Here is a 17,695-nt window from a genome sequence, read left to right as displayed (position 1 = left end):
AACCAATGACTCATCTTTCAAAATTGATGAACAGTTCAGATTATTATGAACTCACTGAAGTTCAGAGTATTATAAACACAGCAAGTAAAATGACCACATTTATACAGAAAAGTACCTTCTTCAGATGAAATTTGGTGGCCTTGTCTGGGGAAACCAATACAGATGGTACAGAGAAGCAAATTCATCTCTACTGGGTTTACCCTTTTGAGTGTTAGTAAAGATGAGCCAACATTTTGGTTCAATTTCTGCAGGAAATGGTCAAAGCTAAACAAGCTGGATAATAGATAAAATAATCAGAAAATGTTAACTGTATGCAGCTTTTATAAACGGAAGATTTTCATTCTATTTGCTTTGATCCAATTTTGTGATTAAAGAAACAAATGGAATTCAAATACTCTGGAACAAAACGGTTTCTACCATATGACATTACATTGCCGAAGTTAACTTTTTCTTGATACACAGGATTATAATCTAGCGCTTCTGTTTCCTAAATTTAAAACTGGATGCTCGGATAACATCATCATCAGTGTTCATTGTCACCTCAAGAGCCTTCATGGACTCAGGTTTAGTGAAGTAGGTGAAGAGAAGGTAGATACCATCCAAGTAAGTATTGCTCTCCCCTGCTTTGTTTCTCTTCTTTATACTGTAGGCTAGTGGAATCACCCCTCTATTGAATACCTCCACGTACATGCCACCCCCAGCAACAAGCAACTACAAATAACACTGCTGTTAGCAAAACCTAAAGAAAACTTGCAATGAAATAACAAAAGAATATTCCTGAAACTCGATTGTGCCTGCAACACTCCTTCGGTTTCGCTTTGTACAAACATATTGACGCCAAAAGTTCCTGGCTTAACTCCACATATAATAAAATTAGTAAAAAATATGAAGTTCGCAAACTTGCAATGCAAAATTACATAGTTTTCCAGTTGAATAATTTAAGTCTCATTCTAAATATATATTTACTACATCACAGTTGCATAAGAAATTCAACTGAATCTCCTAAAGCCTCAATGGCAGCTCGAGTTTGAGCTTAAGCCTGGGCTGGAAGAAGAAAGTTACTGCAGAAGAAGAGTAGCCAGGGAAGAAGAGGTCTGGTGTGGCGACACCGGCAAGCCCTCAAGCCCTCAAACTCAGGCCAAGTTGCCAGCTCAAATTTGGCTCATTTGAGCTAAACATGGATTTGAGCCCCTTGTAGAATTCTATATAAAATTAACTGGATTATACAGCAAAAAAGAATTTAAGTGCAGGAAAATCTTGAACTTTGAATAGATTGGTAACTCAGGGACATATATTGCTAGCAATGCAACAGAGTTTCAGGTCAGCAACTTAATCTTTTCTGAGTTCTAACATGTAATATCAATTCATTCGTTTCGAAAAACATTTGAGCTTCAATATAACAATTATAGCATTTGTTTTAACATAAATTTCTCCATTTTAACGATAAGTTTAGTAAGAACAAGAGGATAAGTATTAACACATCATTACCTCCTCGTACTTCTGCGTAAGAGCGAGTCTTTCATCTTCAGACATGTCGGGTCTCAACACCATCATCGTCTCATACTGTCTTAACCCAGGTGGGCATTGGGGCAGCTCTTTCTCTTCAACAGCAGTCGCAGTTCCAAACGACTCGGGTGGCCCGGATTTCGGATCGTCATCTGAACCAAACCCACCACCTTCGAAAAAAGAGCCAGAGAAGTCTACGGTTTGGGCTTTGACAACTAAAGAAACTGAGTTGCCGTTGGGGAGAATGACGGATTTTGTTTTCATACGGAAGGGCTTGAGTATGCGAGTGAAGGAGAGGAGCGCTGGAGATGGAGATTGGGAAAAAAAATGAGGGTAAACTGGGGATTTTGAATGAGGGGTGAGAGTTGACAGTGAAGAGGTTGCCATTTTTTTCACTTCTGCTGGGAGCCGTAGGAGGTTCAGGTCATGAAATTGGGAAACTTGGATAAGGAGGGTAATACTACACATATCGGCGCATGTTAGTATATTTAGTAAATATTTACTATGTTTTAGTGAATATTTATTGGTGCAGAAATATTTTAATTCAAATAAATTCAAATTAAATATAAAATATTTTTTTTAATCTAATTTAAGTCTCAATTTATTAATGTTAAGTTGGATTCAACTGAGTCGTTTATATTTGAATTTGTTGGGTGTGACTAAAATGGAGGAAGAGAAGAGGCCATATTGGGGCATTTGGGCCTTACTTAGAATGCCCCAAATCCAAGTCTGCCCCGTAACCCTTGCAAATCTGAAGCCCAAGGAAAGAAGATACTGAACAAAAGGGAGCACATAAAGCGAATAACACTACAGAGGACGAAAGAGAGATGGATCCAAAACTAACAGAAGTTTCTCAGCTATTCGATCGCTTCAAAGCTGCAATCACCAGAAAAGAATACGACTCGTGTACCGAACTCCTTTCTCATCTCAAGGTTGGTTCATGTCTTGCCCTAAATTTTCGCTTTAATAAAATAGGAAATAGTTTGTGTTTGGTGGATTTTATTTGTAATCGGTGCTTCGGTTAGCGTTGAGTTGATTTGTTTGGTATCTGGATTGTTTTAGAATTGTTCAGGTGCTAGCTGTTTTTGCCTCCATTAAGGATTCAATTTGTTTTTGCTTTGGACATACTCTATATCGATACTTTTAGGTTCCAGTCCAACTATACTGGTAAATTTTTTCTTGCTTCCCTAGTATAGATGCAGGACATTTTGAAGCAATGTAGAATTTTGAACATTGTACGCAAGACTTGTCATATTGAACACAAAATGAGTTGGGTACAAGCTAAAAGTTTCATTCTACAAACACTGAGGTATAATGTATGTCTGCTATTTTAGTCATTTCTCAAATTTTATGACTTAGATTATGTAATTTTCTTAGCTTAAAACAGCGAGCGTAATGTTTGGGTTCTACGATTTTGGGCTTTGATAGGGTTAAGCCTACTTGCTATGTCCTATTTGTTGGTGATTATGAGATATGTGAGGAGCGTATGATGATGACGGAAGCATTTTTTCAGGTTAATATGCTGCTTATTGGTTTTTTCTATCGGTGTGTAACATGGGCCGGCTTGGTTTTCATTTTTTGTAGGTTTTGCTGACCTCCTTCAGAAGCCTTCCACCATTATTTGAAAATACGCCTAACTCAATTCACGAATTGACATTAGCAAGTAATGTACTTGACTTGAGTGAATTCATAATGATTTCTTTATATATATATATATATATATATATTGGATGAAGTTTGGATCTTTGAGACGCTATGCCATAAAGAACATGAAGACACAAGTTTGGAAAGGAAGTATTATGGGCTTAATAAATAGTGAGAACTGTTATGGAACCATATTTATTGGATAACATTTATGCGACCGCTGAAGTAGAATGCTACATGTGCTTTGAAAGTTTGAGCCTGTTCAGAGTAATGAACATAGGGTTAAATTGATGCGAGAATAGAAATGATTCTGTTATATGCATGTAATATATGAAGTACAATGTTCTTCCTTTTCTACAAATCTACGTGTATCAAAAGATTATAGTGAAGGCTTTCTCACTCATGGTGTTCTTGTTACTCTTGATTTCCAGGGGATATATATGAGCATGCTGTTCTCTTAAGTGTGAAGATTGAGGATCAAGATGCATTTGAGAGGGATTTCTTTCAATTGAAGCCTTTTTATACTGATGCTGGGTAAATTAATCTGTTTCTTTCAACTAAAGCCCTATTTTGTGGAAGCCCTGTTTATGTGGTGTAAGTTCTGTTTAAGTTTGCAAATTAATCTGATTGTTTGATACTTATACACTCATAAATATAGAAAATTTAGGACACATGCGATACAAAACTTTTCTGCTACTCGATTTAACCAATATGTTTAATTAGTTGCTGAGGTGTATTCCTACATTTTTGTTTGCTATTTCTAAAGATGATGGTAATGACTTTTCTGTTGATGGAGCAGGAGTCATCTTCCACCGTCCCTTAATGAGTACATGATCTTGGGTCTTAACCTGTTGAGACTTTTAGTGCAAAACAGAATTGCTGAATTCCATACTGAACTGGAATTGCTTTCTTCTACTGCTTTGGAGAACCCTTGCATCAATCATGCCGTGGAGTTGGAGCAATCCTTTATGGAAGGGGCTTATAATCGTGTTTTGAGTGCCAAACAGAATGTACCTCATGAAACTTATGGGTATTTCATGGACCTCCTAGCAAAGACAGTGAGGTAAATTGTTTGACTTAAGTAAATTTGTATAGTTTGATGGATGGCAAAAACTCAGTAACAAGTAGCTGCAAGTAGGAATTGGGAGGTAGTTACATCTAGGAATGAGCTTTGGATTTGGCTGGTGACCTTTGAAATTGTGTTTTGATTGTTATCTTGATTATCCAAATCATTCAGAATTGCATTTTAGACTCTAATAAGTACATAATTTTTTCATACACTCCATCGTTGTTTGTTTCCGAGTACTCATTGTTTTTTGACCTTTTCCTGTAACTTCTAGAGATGAGATAGCTGGATGTAGTGAGAAGGCATATGATTACCTTTCACTTAATGATGCCCGCCAAATGTTGCTGTTCACTTCTGACAAAGAACTTTTGCAATATATTGAGGAGGTAAATAATTGAAACTTAGCTCATGTACTGGCCAATATGTGAATGGATGTGTTTGTCTGTGTTTTACAGTGTGCTTAGGGGTGAATATGACCTAGCCAAGCCTAAACACCCCTGGTTGGAGTTTGTCGCTCAAGTTCGTAGTTCATTGATAAAATGACGTCATTTTATCTAATAATGGGTAAAAGGACGTTATTTCAACAATTGATTGACATGATTTGAATTAAGTCATGTGTCAAACTTGAACCAAATCTAGTCATCCGTTTGGCTTGTGAGTCAAACCTAGCAGAATTTCCTTTAGCTTGAGTCCAGTTCGGTTTAAAAAATGAGCGGACTCTTCTAGCTCAAAATCGGCTCAAATTTAACTTAAACAAATTCTAGTTGCGCCAAATCAAACCAAGTCAAATCGGCTTTTGAGACTAAGCCAACTCAATTCTAGCTCAGCTATATGTGCCTGAATAAAAATATTAAAAAAAAAACAAAACAAAACAAAACAAGTTGTGGATTGTCTTCATTACTGAGATATAAAGATCCTTTTTTTCCTGATCTACGTATGAATGCTTGAATTTGCAGGAGCATCCTGAATGGGAGATAAAGAATGGATACGTATTCTTCCAGAAGGCAAAAGAATCTGCACCTTGCAAGGAGATCCCATCACTGCAACTCATTAACCAGACTCTGAGTTATGCAAGAGAGCTGGAGAGGATCGTGTAAAGAAATTGCTCCAAGGTTGCTTGTGTTGTGTCCCTGTCTTCAACACTGCAAGTTGTTGCTAGCACAATTATTGAAATGTTATTTCTTACACCCATTTAGTATAAAACTTTAAAATTGTTGTTTATTTTTGTACTTCATTTGTCAATTTTCCTTGTTTCACATGATCCCATTTTGGCGAAGGTTCTAATCCTTATTATGTTGTATCCATTCAACTTGATGTTCATTTGTGACTTGTGAAGCAGGTGGAGCCAAACAAGCACGCACTTTTGACTGAGACATTACAGCTCAAATTATAAAAGACCTAATGGCCGACTGTTGAAAAGGGACGATCGATCACAAATTTATTATCATATATAATAATCCAACTGTTTTATAATGAATTCTCAACCACTCTATTCATCTTCTTAAATGCCACACTTCCTGCTCCACTTCAACCAAAACAAGAAAATGTTATTGGCAGCTTTTCTTAAAGTTGTTACCAGAGGAGTTGTATTATTTCAATTGCAGAAACGTCTTGCAGGGGCAAAGAGTGTTACAATGACCACAACTAAAGCCTCAAAGCATGATGTGACTCTTTGGCCGATGTTCATGTATTCATGTTCATGGCAACTTCATTAATATTTGACTGACACTCAGACCATGTTTCAATAACCCTTTTTAATTATTGAGTTAGGGTTATCTTTTTTTCAAGTAATGGGCTTCGTGGTTAGACGCTGGGGATTTATTGTACAGTGACATTGGAAGGTGTGTCTTGAGATTGAAAATGGACTGAATCTATATTCAAATCCAAGTATGAAACCCAAATTGAAACTCTAATTGAACAATTTGATTCAAGTTTGAGAGTATAATTCTTCACCAAAGCAATTCTTATTCAATGATTTTTCTTCTTTTTTAATTCTATTCTGATGATTTTTTTTTTATTCTCTTTCTTTGATGGCTCTTCATTTTTATCAATATCATTGCTCACTATTTGAATGCGCTCAATTTCATTCTTTTAACCCTATCCATCCCTTATTGGCAAGCCATAAAACCTCACAGCTAAAAACTGTCATGATTGTTACTGATGAGAAATTATACAAACAAAATGGAGTTAGTTGTCATGTTATGAGACGCATGCATTGAACTCATTCATGGGAATTTGCATGCTTTCTAGCGACTCTCCATCTACCAAATTCAATCTCTCAGAAACCACAGAAAAACAAAATTAACTCCTCCCTCATCAATTAAAAAAAAAAAACTTGTTTCTTTTAGAAAATGGTAGGTCCCTATTTTGTTGACAATAAGCAAACATAGCGCACGGCTGCCTTACATGTGGCTGATTTTTATGAATTTCATGCTGTTTCATCAACTGTAGAAAAAAAAAAAAAACAATATCTTTCTCTTCTGCTTGCAAAAAAGGAATTGAATTTTGTTTCCTTTGCTTTCAGAAAGTAAAATTGAACATTTTCCTTCAATAGGTAAGCTATGTTCCTGATTTTCCCACCTTTATTATTGTCCCTTGTTGATCCTTGTCTCCTTCCAATAATTATATAAACTATCCCACAAACAGAGACAGGCACACTGCCCTAGCCAACACCAAATAATCTCCTTAAGCATTTGAGTAACCATGGAGACTTAACACTGAGATGTGGCTTCTGCATTTCAGTTGCTACTAACAAGAACGACCGGGTGCCTTTTTCCATTCTACATAGAGAGAAGAAGAATATGTCTTCAGCATCTTCAGTTTCTGGTCCTGAAAAAACTTCAACATATGATGAGTTCTTCATGCAGCAGAGCTTACTCTTTGCGGATACTCTCAAGGTCTGTTTGGTCTTTATTCTCAGAAAAAACTTCTTGTTTTTGCTCTTATTCTATTTAAGATAGATGGGTATTCATTGCATTTCAGGATTTAAAGAACTTGAGAAGACAACTCTATTCGGCAGCAGAATTTTTTGAAACATCTTACAGAAAAGATTCCCAGAAACGAATGTGAGTTCTACAGCTACAGCACAATCTCTTATTGACGATGTAGTAAGAAAGAATTTTTACTTTCTAAATCCTTTCTGTCAATATCTTTTCTCTTCTTCAGAGTGGTGGAGAGTGTGAAAGATTACGCCATCAAGGCCTTGATCAATACTGTGGATCATCTGGGTTCCGTAGCATTTAAAGTCAACAATCTTTTTGATGAAAAGATCGGTAAAGCTTCTGAAACAGAACTCCGCTTGACTTGCCTCGAACAGGTGCCGGACCCTTTTCTGAAAATTTTAAAATTTCTGAAATCTCGAAGTTCGTCTTTTATAATTTGATGTTTCTGGCAAGTTAGAGAGTAAAATCATGCCAAGAGTTCATCAATGGAGGGGGGCTTTCGCAGCAGTCATTGGTGATAATAACTCCCAAGCACCACAAGCGTTACATATTCCCAGGCAAATAAATAATCCTCCTCTGCTCTTCTCTTTCACCGAAACTCTTCAGTTTTTTAGCAGAATGAAGAGAATATTTTAATAAATTTACCTGGTGATGCAGATGAAGAGACCACTGATGATCTGGGACAGAACCCATCAAGCTGTGAAAATAGCAGCGTGAGTGCTGAAGAGGATTCAACTCAACTGAAAACTGGTAATTGATCTCTTCAATTTTGTTCCAACAAATACTGGGAAAAACCTGATAATCTTTTCAATATGTTTGTTCTGTCAGCTGCTCAAGTAACAACTACAGAGAGCCCTTCAACATATCTCAGGTAATCTTTGTTTCTAAGTGCACCTAGAAATAATACCTATGGGGTAATGGCAAAAAAATGAAATTTAGAGATCATATTGACATTTCATTTATATTAAGCTAAAAGAGTCAAGGGATACACAACCCACAGGGCTTTTTAAGCCTCATAGTCATTGCCAGGTCTTTCATTGCAATTAACTCTGATGCAGAGAAGTGCAACACACGTTGCAATCTCCACAGCCTTCCGCGAGACAAGGAACCTTTACTTTCCCAATAATTTCACGCAACAAAACGCCAGGTTTGTGAAAATGAATTTTCTTTATTTATTTATCTGAGGATTGTTGACCTCATCCGCAATGCACATTATCAGAGAGAAGAGCAGCCTCTCCGCTTTACCTTCCATTTGTTCGTTCAGGCTCTCTTCTTAAGAGATCTCCCTCTCCAAACCTTTCTCGTGCCAAACGGCGGGTAAGAACATGCATTAGAGAATTTTATACGTATTTATTCAATATAAGCTGCCCGCGTTTAAATTTAAGTTGAGATGTAACTAAATTTAAATTTAAGTTAGACCATAAACAAATTGATTCAAGCAACCAAGTTAAAACTTGTTCAAATTTGATAAAGTTTAATTATTTTCAAACTAAACTTGAGTCTCGATTCATTGATTTGAAACAACTCTTTTGGATTTAAATTGATTTCCAAAATTGAATTCAGTTGTAACACTAATATACTCTTGCTAAGTTGTTAAGAAAATTTCTTTAATTTCCCAGTATCCATCAGAGCCTCGGAGAACGGTCTCATTAACTACATTTGCTGAAGGAAACATGAACAAAGATTTTGAACAAAATTCTGGGAAAAGCAAAGGCCTCTTTAAGGCCTTTCTTAGCCTGCGCAAGTCCAGAAAAGAAGCCACGTTATACAATTTCTTGGACGAAAACTGAGGATGGATAAATAAATAAATGCATGTTGTTTTAGGAATTTAGTAGCAGTTTCAGTTAAGGCTTATTATTTTTGGTGATAATTTGTATACTGGTGAATTTTGTTTCACTAGTGATAGCTATAGTGCTAGTGCTTTTTTATTGAATTTTTTTCGCAGTTAAGATTCGACTTCTTGAATTTGATTCAATGTTCACAAATGACAGTTAATCAAGTTGGCAATATAGAATCCAACCTGTGTTAGACCTTGATCAAAATCCGAGGTCAAAACTTGGGAATCCGTTTATTTTGGTTTCACTTTCACCCTTAGGCTCTTCAAAGCTGTTTCTTTCACCATCACCAGGGCCATGGGAAACACAGATTTCAACGCCTAAAGGAGCCTGCAAAAAGCAAATTTAGAAGCCAAATCAGCACAATAACACATCAACACTCAACAGGTTTAATAAAGCTAAAACAAACTACTTGAACAGCTAAGAACAAAATAGCGCTGCAGGGTGAACCTGGTCGATGTTTCCAACATAACTGTCCTTGGAGATTAGACTGCCACTACTAGTACTAGTAGATGTTGCTGCAAAATCCAACTGGCATTAGTTTTTTTGTTTTTAATCAGAATGTAGAAAATAGAGAATTTGAAATCCCCACATATAGTGGATTCGGGGTTGAGTACAAATGAAGACCGGTTTAGATTTGATTTAAATCCAAAATGTTTAACTTGAGCTCACAAATTGAATTGACAATAAATTTGCCAAAGAAACTGTTGAAAAATATTAAAAATTCCATAAATTAAAAAAAATGAATCGTTGAAGATGAAAATGAAAACAAAAATCATTAAAAAAGATGAATTTATCAAAAATTTTCTGATAATTTACTCAAATTATATGATAGTTGGAACAAACCTAATTTAGAATTTGACTTGATTTCGCTCAAATCTACCCTTGCACCCAACAGTTAATATTGCCTAAGATTACCTTTAGAAGACATAAGATCGGGACAATTCCCAATGTTCATGTCTTCTTCTGATCTACTTTTGTTCAAGTTTTCATAAGATTCATCTTGTGGCACCAGTAATTCACTATCATCCGGAGCACTTATCACAGCATCAGAAACTTCAACAGTTTTAGTGGACGAAGATTGCCCCATAAGGCTGTTACCAGTCGACCCAGCATCACCGCTTCCTGGAGTCTTTGGTCTTTGGAGAATGGTCAAAATCTGAATGGCTGTATATATAACTTATCAACAGTAGCAGGTTAAAACTATGCAGCTGTAAACCGCTAATATTTGAAGGACAGTTCACTTGATGCAAGTGATGTTTGATAAGATGAGTGAAGAAATTGTTTTTACAGAATGGGACGCCATTGACCATTCCAACATAGGACATTTGCAAAACATTCCGTCTGGAGGAATTGGGAAATCAATACGTAACAAGCATTTTAAAATTAAAAAGCAAAAGGCACTACCCCTCATTGTGCATGAGCCATGACAGAACTTCTTCAAAACAATAAAAAGTTCAGATAAGTTATGCAAAAGTTACTACTATTTACAGACAGTATGTAATCACAATCTCTTAGACGATTTGCTTGGAAGCCAGAAGACAAACGGTATTGACCTTCAATAAAACAAATAAAAAGCTTATGAACCTTGTGCACAGTTTTTTGTGTCTTTTATTTAATATTTATTTGGCAATAAAACTATACACATTAAGAATGATTATTGATTTGTGTACTGACATGATGAATCACTGTATATTGTATAGGTTTGCATTATTTATTTGGCTTGTGGGATGTATTGCACATAGAAACTATATATTTTATATGAAAATGATGGGGGATTTAAACAGAACTGTATATCATGATGCCGGGTAAGCATGGACTCACCATTTCGTAACGGTTTGTTTGTAGGGACACTCTTGCTCCATTTGATTCCGTCTACACTGGAGATGCTAAAAGCTGAACCTGCATTCTCCCTTGAAGAATCATTTTGGAGTTTTCCTGCACAGTAAAGCCATATTATTTCTGGAAGTATCAATCAAGTTTAACAAAAGGATAAAATGGGGCCGTAAAACATGCAATAGTAAAAATTAATCTTGAAAGTGATAAAGAAGATAATGACAAGGAAACCAGAAAAAGCAAAGCCAATTGGTATAACTGCTATTGAAGAGTAAAGCAATTCATAGTCTGTTGTTAGACATTATAGGGCCTAATATAATCTTGACTTGCATGATTCTATATGGCTAGCTTCAGAGTAAGAACCTTCATACAAACAATGTAGAATTTTACCCCATCATTTTTAGCATATCAGTTCTCCCTGTACAGCAATAACCATTACAGACCAACATCAGAATATAAGCTTGTCTTAAATCTAGATTTGAGGGTCCAAGACATATTGAAAAGCTGCTAACTAAAATGAAAACACAAGCTGTTGAAGAGCACGGGATGACACTTGCTTCATAGACAAGAGGAACACAAGAATTTGATAGATAAGAGCAGACGCTATCTAACCTTTTTTAACAAATTTATCAGCTTCGAAACAGTTCTGCTGTTCATGAGTTATCATTGTTCTGCCAACCATGTTGCCATTGTTTCCTTGACCAATCAAATCCATTTGCGATTGATGGTCTTCTTTAGGGTCCCCAATATCCACTAAATAAGCATTAAATGCTATTGTTTCACCAGAACTTATATTTTCATCTTTTTTGAGGAATCTACTATTTAAGAGTTTTCTGCTTTCATCATATAACATGACCTAAACAAAGACCCGAAAGATGAATTATTAGCAGCATTCTTGCTAAGTGGAAAGCAAATAAAACATTTACAGCTTCAGTAATCAATAAATAAAGGAGTGGTAGTATTCATGAAGAAGTGACTTAAGAATTTAGTACCTCACTAAATTTTCAAGATAAAAAGAAAATTTACGATAGTAGAGGCTGTTAAGTTAGATATTAATGAGCAAGGCAATCAGCCATTGGAGAGAAATAAGGAGTGGTGGAAATCAACCTGCCTCTGTAGGGATCCGATAATTGCAAGTCTTAAGAAACCATCATGATACTTCTTGGCTTTCTGAGTCACCTGTGTAGTGTACATGACCTTCCATTCTACATTGAAAGTGGAATTGTTAAACAAGAGAAGGATAAAGTAATAATGAACAGGAGAATAAAGAAGATTGAGCAAAATTAAAAAAAAAAAAAAGCACAATAAACCTCAGGGACCACTGTGATACTTGTCCTATTGTACATAAACCATCGAAGTATAAGAAATAGAAGAAAAGAAAAAGAAACAACGGAGGCAACCCATTCAAGTATTTATATTGTTTCAACTACACTCATTGAACAATCATATGAGCTGTAACATTAAACTAGTCATGTTTGCAAATGGTAAGTTTGCAGATCATATATAATGATGGATTCTGATAGATCACCTTAAAGCTCCTAAAATGCCAATCAATATTATTAGTGTATGTCAAATTGTTTTAATGAATGTCTTATTACTGGAAATGTTGGTTATTAGTTTAATGTTAATGTTCCAGTTGGTTCTTAGTTTAATGTTAATGTGCAGTGTGTATGAGAATAACAATTATGTATCCCTCAGTTACATCTTCATTTACCAATGAAGAAAGTGAGAGATTCAGGCATTATCCAAGAGATATCCATTGGCAATGAATGTCAAGACAATTAATGCAGCAACACATTGAACTCAGCTAGCAGTACAAAATTGTGATTTCCAGGCCATAAATTGCGTAGGTGACTACAAATACTGTCAGAAGAAACAACAATGTCTCTTCATTATTGCATCAAGAGCAACTCAAGTAAATATTACATCATTCATTTTCTTCATCTAATATCATTTATTTACTCCGCATGTAAAAGCAAAGTGTCCGTTTCACTTCAGAAAAATGGCAGCGAAGGCTTCTAATAGTTACAATGTAGCAATGACAATTTTGAGTATGCCCTATCTTCATGTAAGACTAGAGTAAAGAGAATCTAAAGCAGAAAACAGAGAATGGGTACTTACATTTTCAGTTGTTGCAGTGGATTTACAAAATTACCTGTTATATCAGAATTTGAATCTGTACTACCCTGTGGTGCACCACAGCCAGGCCCTTCAATCTTCTTGAACTCTGAAATAATATCGACAGTTAAAATTCCTGTGCAAGGAGAATCATCTGGAAACATATTTTCATAAGACAAATGGAAGGTTGAAAAATGAATCTACCTTTGAGGATCCAAAGAACATAGGAGAGGTAATAGATATAGAATCATGAACAGTTTTAAAATTTAAACCATGAATTCTCACCTTTTCCATTAGATTTTATGCAATTCTGCTGCCTGGGCATCATTTCTGACTTCCAAGCTACGCTGCCATTCTTTGCTTGAACATTCAAATCCTTTAGTGATTCACCATTCTCTTCACACTCTCCAATTTCGACTAAATGACCATCAAATGCTGTTGATTCACCGGATCTTATTACTTCATCTTTCCGAAGGAATCTGCTATCCAAGAGTCTCCTGGTTTCATCGAAAAGGATAATCTGAAGAGAAACCAAATATTAGAGAGTGAGCATTCAAAATTCGTTGGCATAAAAAAGAAATATGATTGAGCTTGGTTGAACAAAGTCTACAGAAATTTAGAAAAAGATACCTGCCTCCCCATGGATCCACTAGTTGCAAGCTGTAAGAAGCCATCATGATATTTCTTGGCCTTTTGAGTTAACTGTGTAGTGTACAGGACCTGCCATTCTACATTTAAAAAAAAAAACAAACAAACAAATGTGAACCAGATGAAGAACAAGGTAAATCAGAACGAAACGAAACTGATCAATCTGCTTTCAACAATTAACAGTAACACATGTGGAAACTGACCTGTACTCCTCGGTTTTGAATTCTCATAATTACTTTTTGGGGTTCCATACTTTTGCAGCTCTCTCTTCTTAAACTCTGAAATGTAAACAGCAGTAACAAGATTGCTACGTTTAATCCTTTAAGGATTCTGAATTATATTCTTTAAAACGAACAAACCTTTTATAATTTTGTGTGACGGACTTCGGCTAGTACCGGACTGAGATTTTTTCTTATATCTTCCTTGATAATTCAAATCAGGTATATGTTTGCAATCGCCTTCTGGATCACCAACATCAACAAAATATGCATTAAACGTCAGTGTTTCACCCGACTGTACAACTTCATCGTTATTCAAGATTCTACATTCCAGTAAATTCTCGCAATCATCATACAGCTTGACCTGTGTAACAAATCTACAAGTAATTAATTACAACCACTTAAAATTTACCAGATATCAATCAAATTGAAGCTCATTTCAATCGCCAACACAGTTTACCAATTCAATTAAAATCACTCGATTTTCTGGTTATTAATAAATAATAAACATAATAATAACAATAATACCTTGTTCGTTGAGATGTGAAGATCTAAGAAGCCGTCTTGATAAACTTTTCTCTTCTGCTTGATATGCTTCGTGAACGTCACGCTCCACCTCTTCTTCGCATCGTCCATTGTTACTCTTCAATCCAAAGGTTAGGAGATTTCATTTCACGGATTGCCAATTTAAAATTCAAAAGAAATTACACGGGCGGGAAAATCGAAAATAAGTTATTCAAGAAACGGCGTCGTCTGAACAATTGCCGACTTATGGTAAACTTCTGACGTGGCAAGATTTGTAGAGAGTGATGTTTATATTAGTTACTTACCAAGAAAAAAGTTTATATAATAACCAAAAGGAGAGATGAAGAACAACGAGAGACTGAGTCTGGACTCGGCGACTCCCCAAAAGGCATAATATAATTTCTAAATTGGTATCGCAGTAAAAATCTCGTAGCTTCAAGCAGCTTTGTGTGATCTTCCCCTGTGTCCAAGTATTCATCAGGTTCACCTGTGAAAATTTCTTTTGGGGGAAATATTTTGAATTTTCTAGGGTTCTTTTTGTTCTGATTATTCGAATTTTAGCTCGATCGTTGATTTGAAATTTGTCAGATTGTTTTAGTATTATTGAGTTGTAGAATCCATGAATTGCGGGATCTGGTGCTTCTGGTGTCAGATTTAATGTATTCGATGGTGATTTACATCTTTACTGTCTTCTCATGTAAATTGAAAGAAATGATTTTTCCTTATGTATGAAAGAATGAACTTCGTTTAAGCTTGTAAATGGTTTTTCTTCAGAAAAATAATCTAGAGATTATAATTGTAAATTCCTCAATTCTTATGTGGAAAGGTTTTTCTAGTTATTGGTGTGCTTTAGGAGTTTCTCTTTTTTTTTTTAAAAAACTGAAGAAAGGGTGATGTTTTTTGATTTTTTTTGTATATTGCTTTGTGATATATTTTGTAAAGGAACTATAATTCGTATTAGTTTTACAAAGTTGATTAGAACAAATCAGGGCATTGAAGTTTTTGCCAAATGGTAAATAGGGTAGATACTTAATGTCTGGTAGTTGTCTGATAAATGCATTTCTTGCTTCCATGGACGACTATGGTTGTTAAAAATTTTTGTAACCTTTGGGCCATTTTTTGAAAAAAAAAAATTCTTTGTTGATCTCGAAGTAATCCCTGTAACATGTAGCACTGTGACATTTTTCTATGCAGATACTGTAAATACTTTTCTAGCTAAACTCATCCTTGCCATCTGCAATTCTTCAACTTCTGTATTTGTTCCTTCATATATATTTTCATTAGTGTAATTTACATTCTAGCTTTTGTTAACTTCAGGAGGCTGTAGCCACAAACACTGCTGGCAGAAAACCACGTGAATAGTTTTAGACTGTCCATGCTGTAGTGTGGAAATCATGGGAGATGGCAACAACACCAATAGCAGAGGTGTTACAACCAGTTCAGGTGCCTCCAACAACAACAGTAGTGAGAAGCCAGAGTGGCTGCAACGGTATAATCTTATAGGGAAGATTGGTGAAGGCACTTATGGTCTTGTGTTTCTGGCAAGAATTAAGTCTCAACGTGGAAAATCAATAGCCATCAAGAAATTTAAGCAATCTAAAGATGGTGATGGTGTCTCCCCCACTGCCATCCGTGAAATAATGTTGCTTCGGGAGATTAATCATGAGAATGTAGTGAAGCTTGTCAATGTGCACATTAACCATGCCGACATGTCATTGTACCTGGCATTTGATTATGCTGAGTATGACCTCTACGAAATCATTAGACACCACAGGGATAAGGTTAATCAGACTATCAATCAGTACACTGTGAAATCATTGCTCTGGCAGCTGTTGAATGGACTGAATTACCTCCATAGTAATTGGATAATACATCGAGACCTTAAGCCATCAAATATCTTGGTTATGGGTGAAGGAGAGGAACAAGGGGTAGTAAAAATTGCAGATTTTGGACTTGCAAGAATTTATCAAGCTCCTCTCAAGTTCTTATCTGAAAATGGGGTTGTGGTAACCATTTGGTATCGTGCCCCTGAGCTGCTTCTTGGTGCAAAACACTATACAAGTGCCGTTGATATGTGGGCTGTGGGATGCATTTTTGCTGAGCTTTTGACTTTGAAGCCTCTGTTTCAAGGGGCAGAAGCCAAAACCACTCAAAACCCTTTCCAGCTTGATCAACTTGATAAGATATTCAAGATCTTAGGGCATCCAACACCAGAAAAGTGGCCAACTCTTGCAAGTCTTCCCCACTGGCAATCAGATTCACAGCATATTCAAGGACATAAATATGAGAGTAATGGACTTTATAATGTTGTTCATCTCCCTCCAAAAAGTCCTGCATATGACCTTCTATCTAAGATGCTTGAGTATGATCCCCGAAAGCGAATAACTGCTGCACAAGCTCTGGAGCACGAATATTTTAAGATGGAACCTCTACCAGGGCGCAATGCACTGGTTTCATCACAGCCTGGGGACAAAGTTGTGAATTATCCTACTCGTCCTGTGGACTCAAATACGGATTTTGAAGGGACAGCAAGCCTTCAACCTCCCCAGCCAGTGTCAAATACGAATGCTATCCCTGGGAACATGGCAGGGCCTCATGCTGTTCCAAATAGATCTGTTCCTCGACCAATGCCTGGAATTGGCATGCAAAGGATGCAACCTCAGGGTATGATGGGATACAATTTCCCTGCTCAGGCAGCAGCAAGTGGAATGAATCCAGGTGGCATGCCTATGCAGCGGGGTATTGCTACCCAGGCCCATCAGCAGCAACAGTTACGGAGAAGAGATCAAGGAACAGGAATGCCTGGATACACTCCACAACAGAGAAGACGCCAATGAGCAAACGACATTTAATTCAGTGTCCCAATCAGATGATTTCTGCAAAACACAATGACTTAAAGGATCTGGACAGGCTTAACAGACTGAATCAACCCAAGAAAGATTGGGGTTTTCTGAGCAGTAGACATGCTGCTTGTAGATATGCCTTTTCTCTCAGGACTCAGTGATCCATGTGTGGCTGGAAAGAATCTTAGAGTGTATACTCATGACGAGGAATTGCAGCTGACTAACCGACCCTGACAGGAAAACATCAATGAAGATTCTTATTCTCGCAGGGATATTGTCATTTTTGTGACTCTGAAAGTGCTTGGGGATAAGAAAAAGATTGAAAGTTGTAGGGATGTGTTTGTACTTGTAACTCTACCTGTGACTCTGTGTGAGTTCATGTATCGTCTTTTGATATTAAGTTTATTGAATTTAATCGGACTTGGTCATTTAAAATTAACATATTATGCTGATCTTTAAGTATATATTATTCATTTTCCTCATTATACCCAGCTGCAATGTAAATATAAAACAT

At 36.3% G+C, this 17,695-nt stretch overlaps 5 protein-coding genes across 8 annotated transcripts; 3 read left to right on the top strand and 2 right to left on the bottom strand.

The window, feature by feature from the left end:
- Positions 1–318: 318 nt before the first annotated feature.
- LOC123210478 (30S ribosomal protein S6 alpha, chloroplastic) lies at positions 319–1,954 on the bottom strand. The gene is made up of 2 exons (XM_044628855.1): positions 1,489–1,954; positions 319–711 (listed from the first exon to the last, which is right to left on the bottom strand). The coding sequence occupies exons 1-2, from the start codon at positions 1,891–1,893 to the stop codon at positions 472–474; spliced, it is 645 nt and encodes a 214-aa protein (XP_044484790.1). The 5' UTR covers positions 1,894–1,954; the 3' UTR covers positions 319–471.
- A 329-nt stretch (positions 1,955–2,283) lies between these two features.
- Positions 2,284–5,536, top strand: LOC123210374 (26S proteasome non-ATPase regulatory subunit 8 homolog A-like). Its single transcript, XM_044628696.1, has 6 exons — positions 2,284–2,438; positions 3,091–3,169; positions 3,582–3,684; positions 3,950–4,213; positions 4,491–4,602; positions 5,173–5,536. Exons 1-6 carry the CDS (start codon positions 2,334–2,336, stop codon positions 5,311–5,313), a joined length of 804 nt encoding a protein of 267 aa, XP_044484631.1. The 5' UTR covers positions 2,284–2,333; the 3' UTR covers positions 5,314–5,536.
- A 1,174-nt stretch (positions 5,537–6,710) lies between these two features.
- LOC123211442 (protein ABIL3-like) lies at positions 6,711–9,107 on the top strand. Its single transcript, XM_044630172.1, has 9 exons — positions 6,711–7,113; positions 7,199–7,281; positions 7,382–7,532; positions 7,616–7,715; positions 7,816–7,908; positions 7,987–8,029; positions 8,217–8,305; positions 8,378–8,475; positions 8,778–9,107. The coding sequence occupies exons 1-9, from the start codon at positions 7,018–7,020 to the stop codon at positions 8,946–8,948; spliced, it is 924 nt and encodes a 307-aa protein (XP_044486107.1). The 5' UTR covers positions 6,711–7,017; the 3' UTR covers positions 8,949–9,107.
- Positions 8,669–14,552, bottom strand: LOC123211440. Of its 3 annotated transcripts, XM_044630168.1 has the most exons (13): positions 14,342–14,552; positions 13,955–14,177; positions 13,799–13,873; positions 13,578–13,675; positions 13,233–13,467; positions 12,985–13,056; positions 11,937–12,034; positions 11,442–11,685; positions 10,818–10,931; positions 9,912–10,172; positions 9,444–9,511; positions 9,179–9,323; positions 8,669–8,894 (listed from the first exon to the last, which is right to left on the bottom strand). In XM_044630168.1, exons 1-12 carry the CDS (start codon positions 14,447–14,449, stop codon positions 9,195–9,197), a joined length of 1,725 nt encoding a protein of 574 aa, XP_044486103.1. In that variant the 5' UTR covers positions 14,450–14,552; the 3' UTR covers positions 8,669–8,894; positions 9,179–9,194. The 3 variants fall into 3 exon arrangements, 2 of the variants coding, with proteins under 2 accessions (XP_044486103.1, XP_044486104.1); XM_044630169.1 differs by lacking the exon at positions 8,669–8,894 and having other exon boundaries at positions 9,173–9,323; positions 9,912–10,160; XR_006501411.1 differs by lacking the exon at positions 8,669–8,894 and having other exon boundaries at positions 9,259–9,323; positions 9,840–10,172.
- A 123-nt stretch (positions 14,553–14,675) lies between these two features.
- Positions 14,676–17,620, top strand: LOC123211441 (cyclin-dependent kinase E-1-like). 2 transcript variants are annotated; one of them, XM_044630171.1, is made up of 2 exons: positions 14,676–14,808; positions 15,656–17,620. In XM_044630171.1, the coding sequence occupies exon 2, from the start codon at positions 15,733–15,735 to the stop codon at positions 17,173–17,175; it is 1,443 nt and encodes a 480-aa protein (XP_044486106.1). In that variant the 5' UTR covers positions 14,676–14,808; positions 15,656–15,732; the 3' UTR covers positions 17,176–17,620. The 2 variants fall into 2 exon arrangements, with proteins under 2 accessions (XP_044486106.1, XP_044486105.1); XM_044630170.1 differs by having other exon boundaries at positions 14,682–14,819.
- Positions 17,621–17,695: the final 75 nt, after the last annotated feature.

This window comes from Mangifera indica, chromosome 3, assembly GCF_011075055.1.
Source record: "Mangifera indica cultivar Alphonso chromosome 3, CATAS_Mindica_2.1, whole genome shotgun sequence".
Lineage (NCBI taxonomy): Eukaryota > Viridiplantae > Streptophyta > Magnoliopsida > Sapindales > Anacardiaceae > Mangifera > Mangifera indica.
The sequence above is the reverse complement of the archived record's forward strand: the minus strand, read 5'-3'. Positions and strand labels throughout refer to the sequence as shown.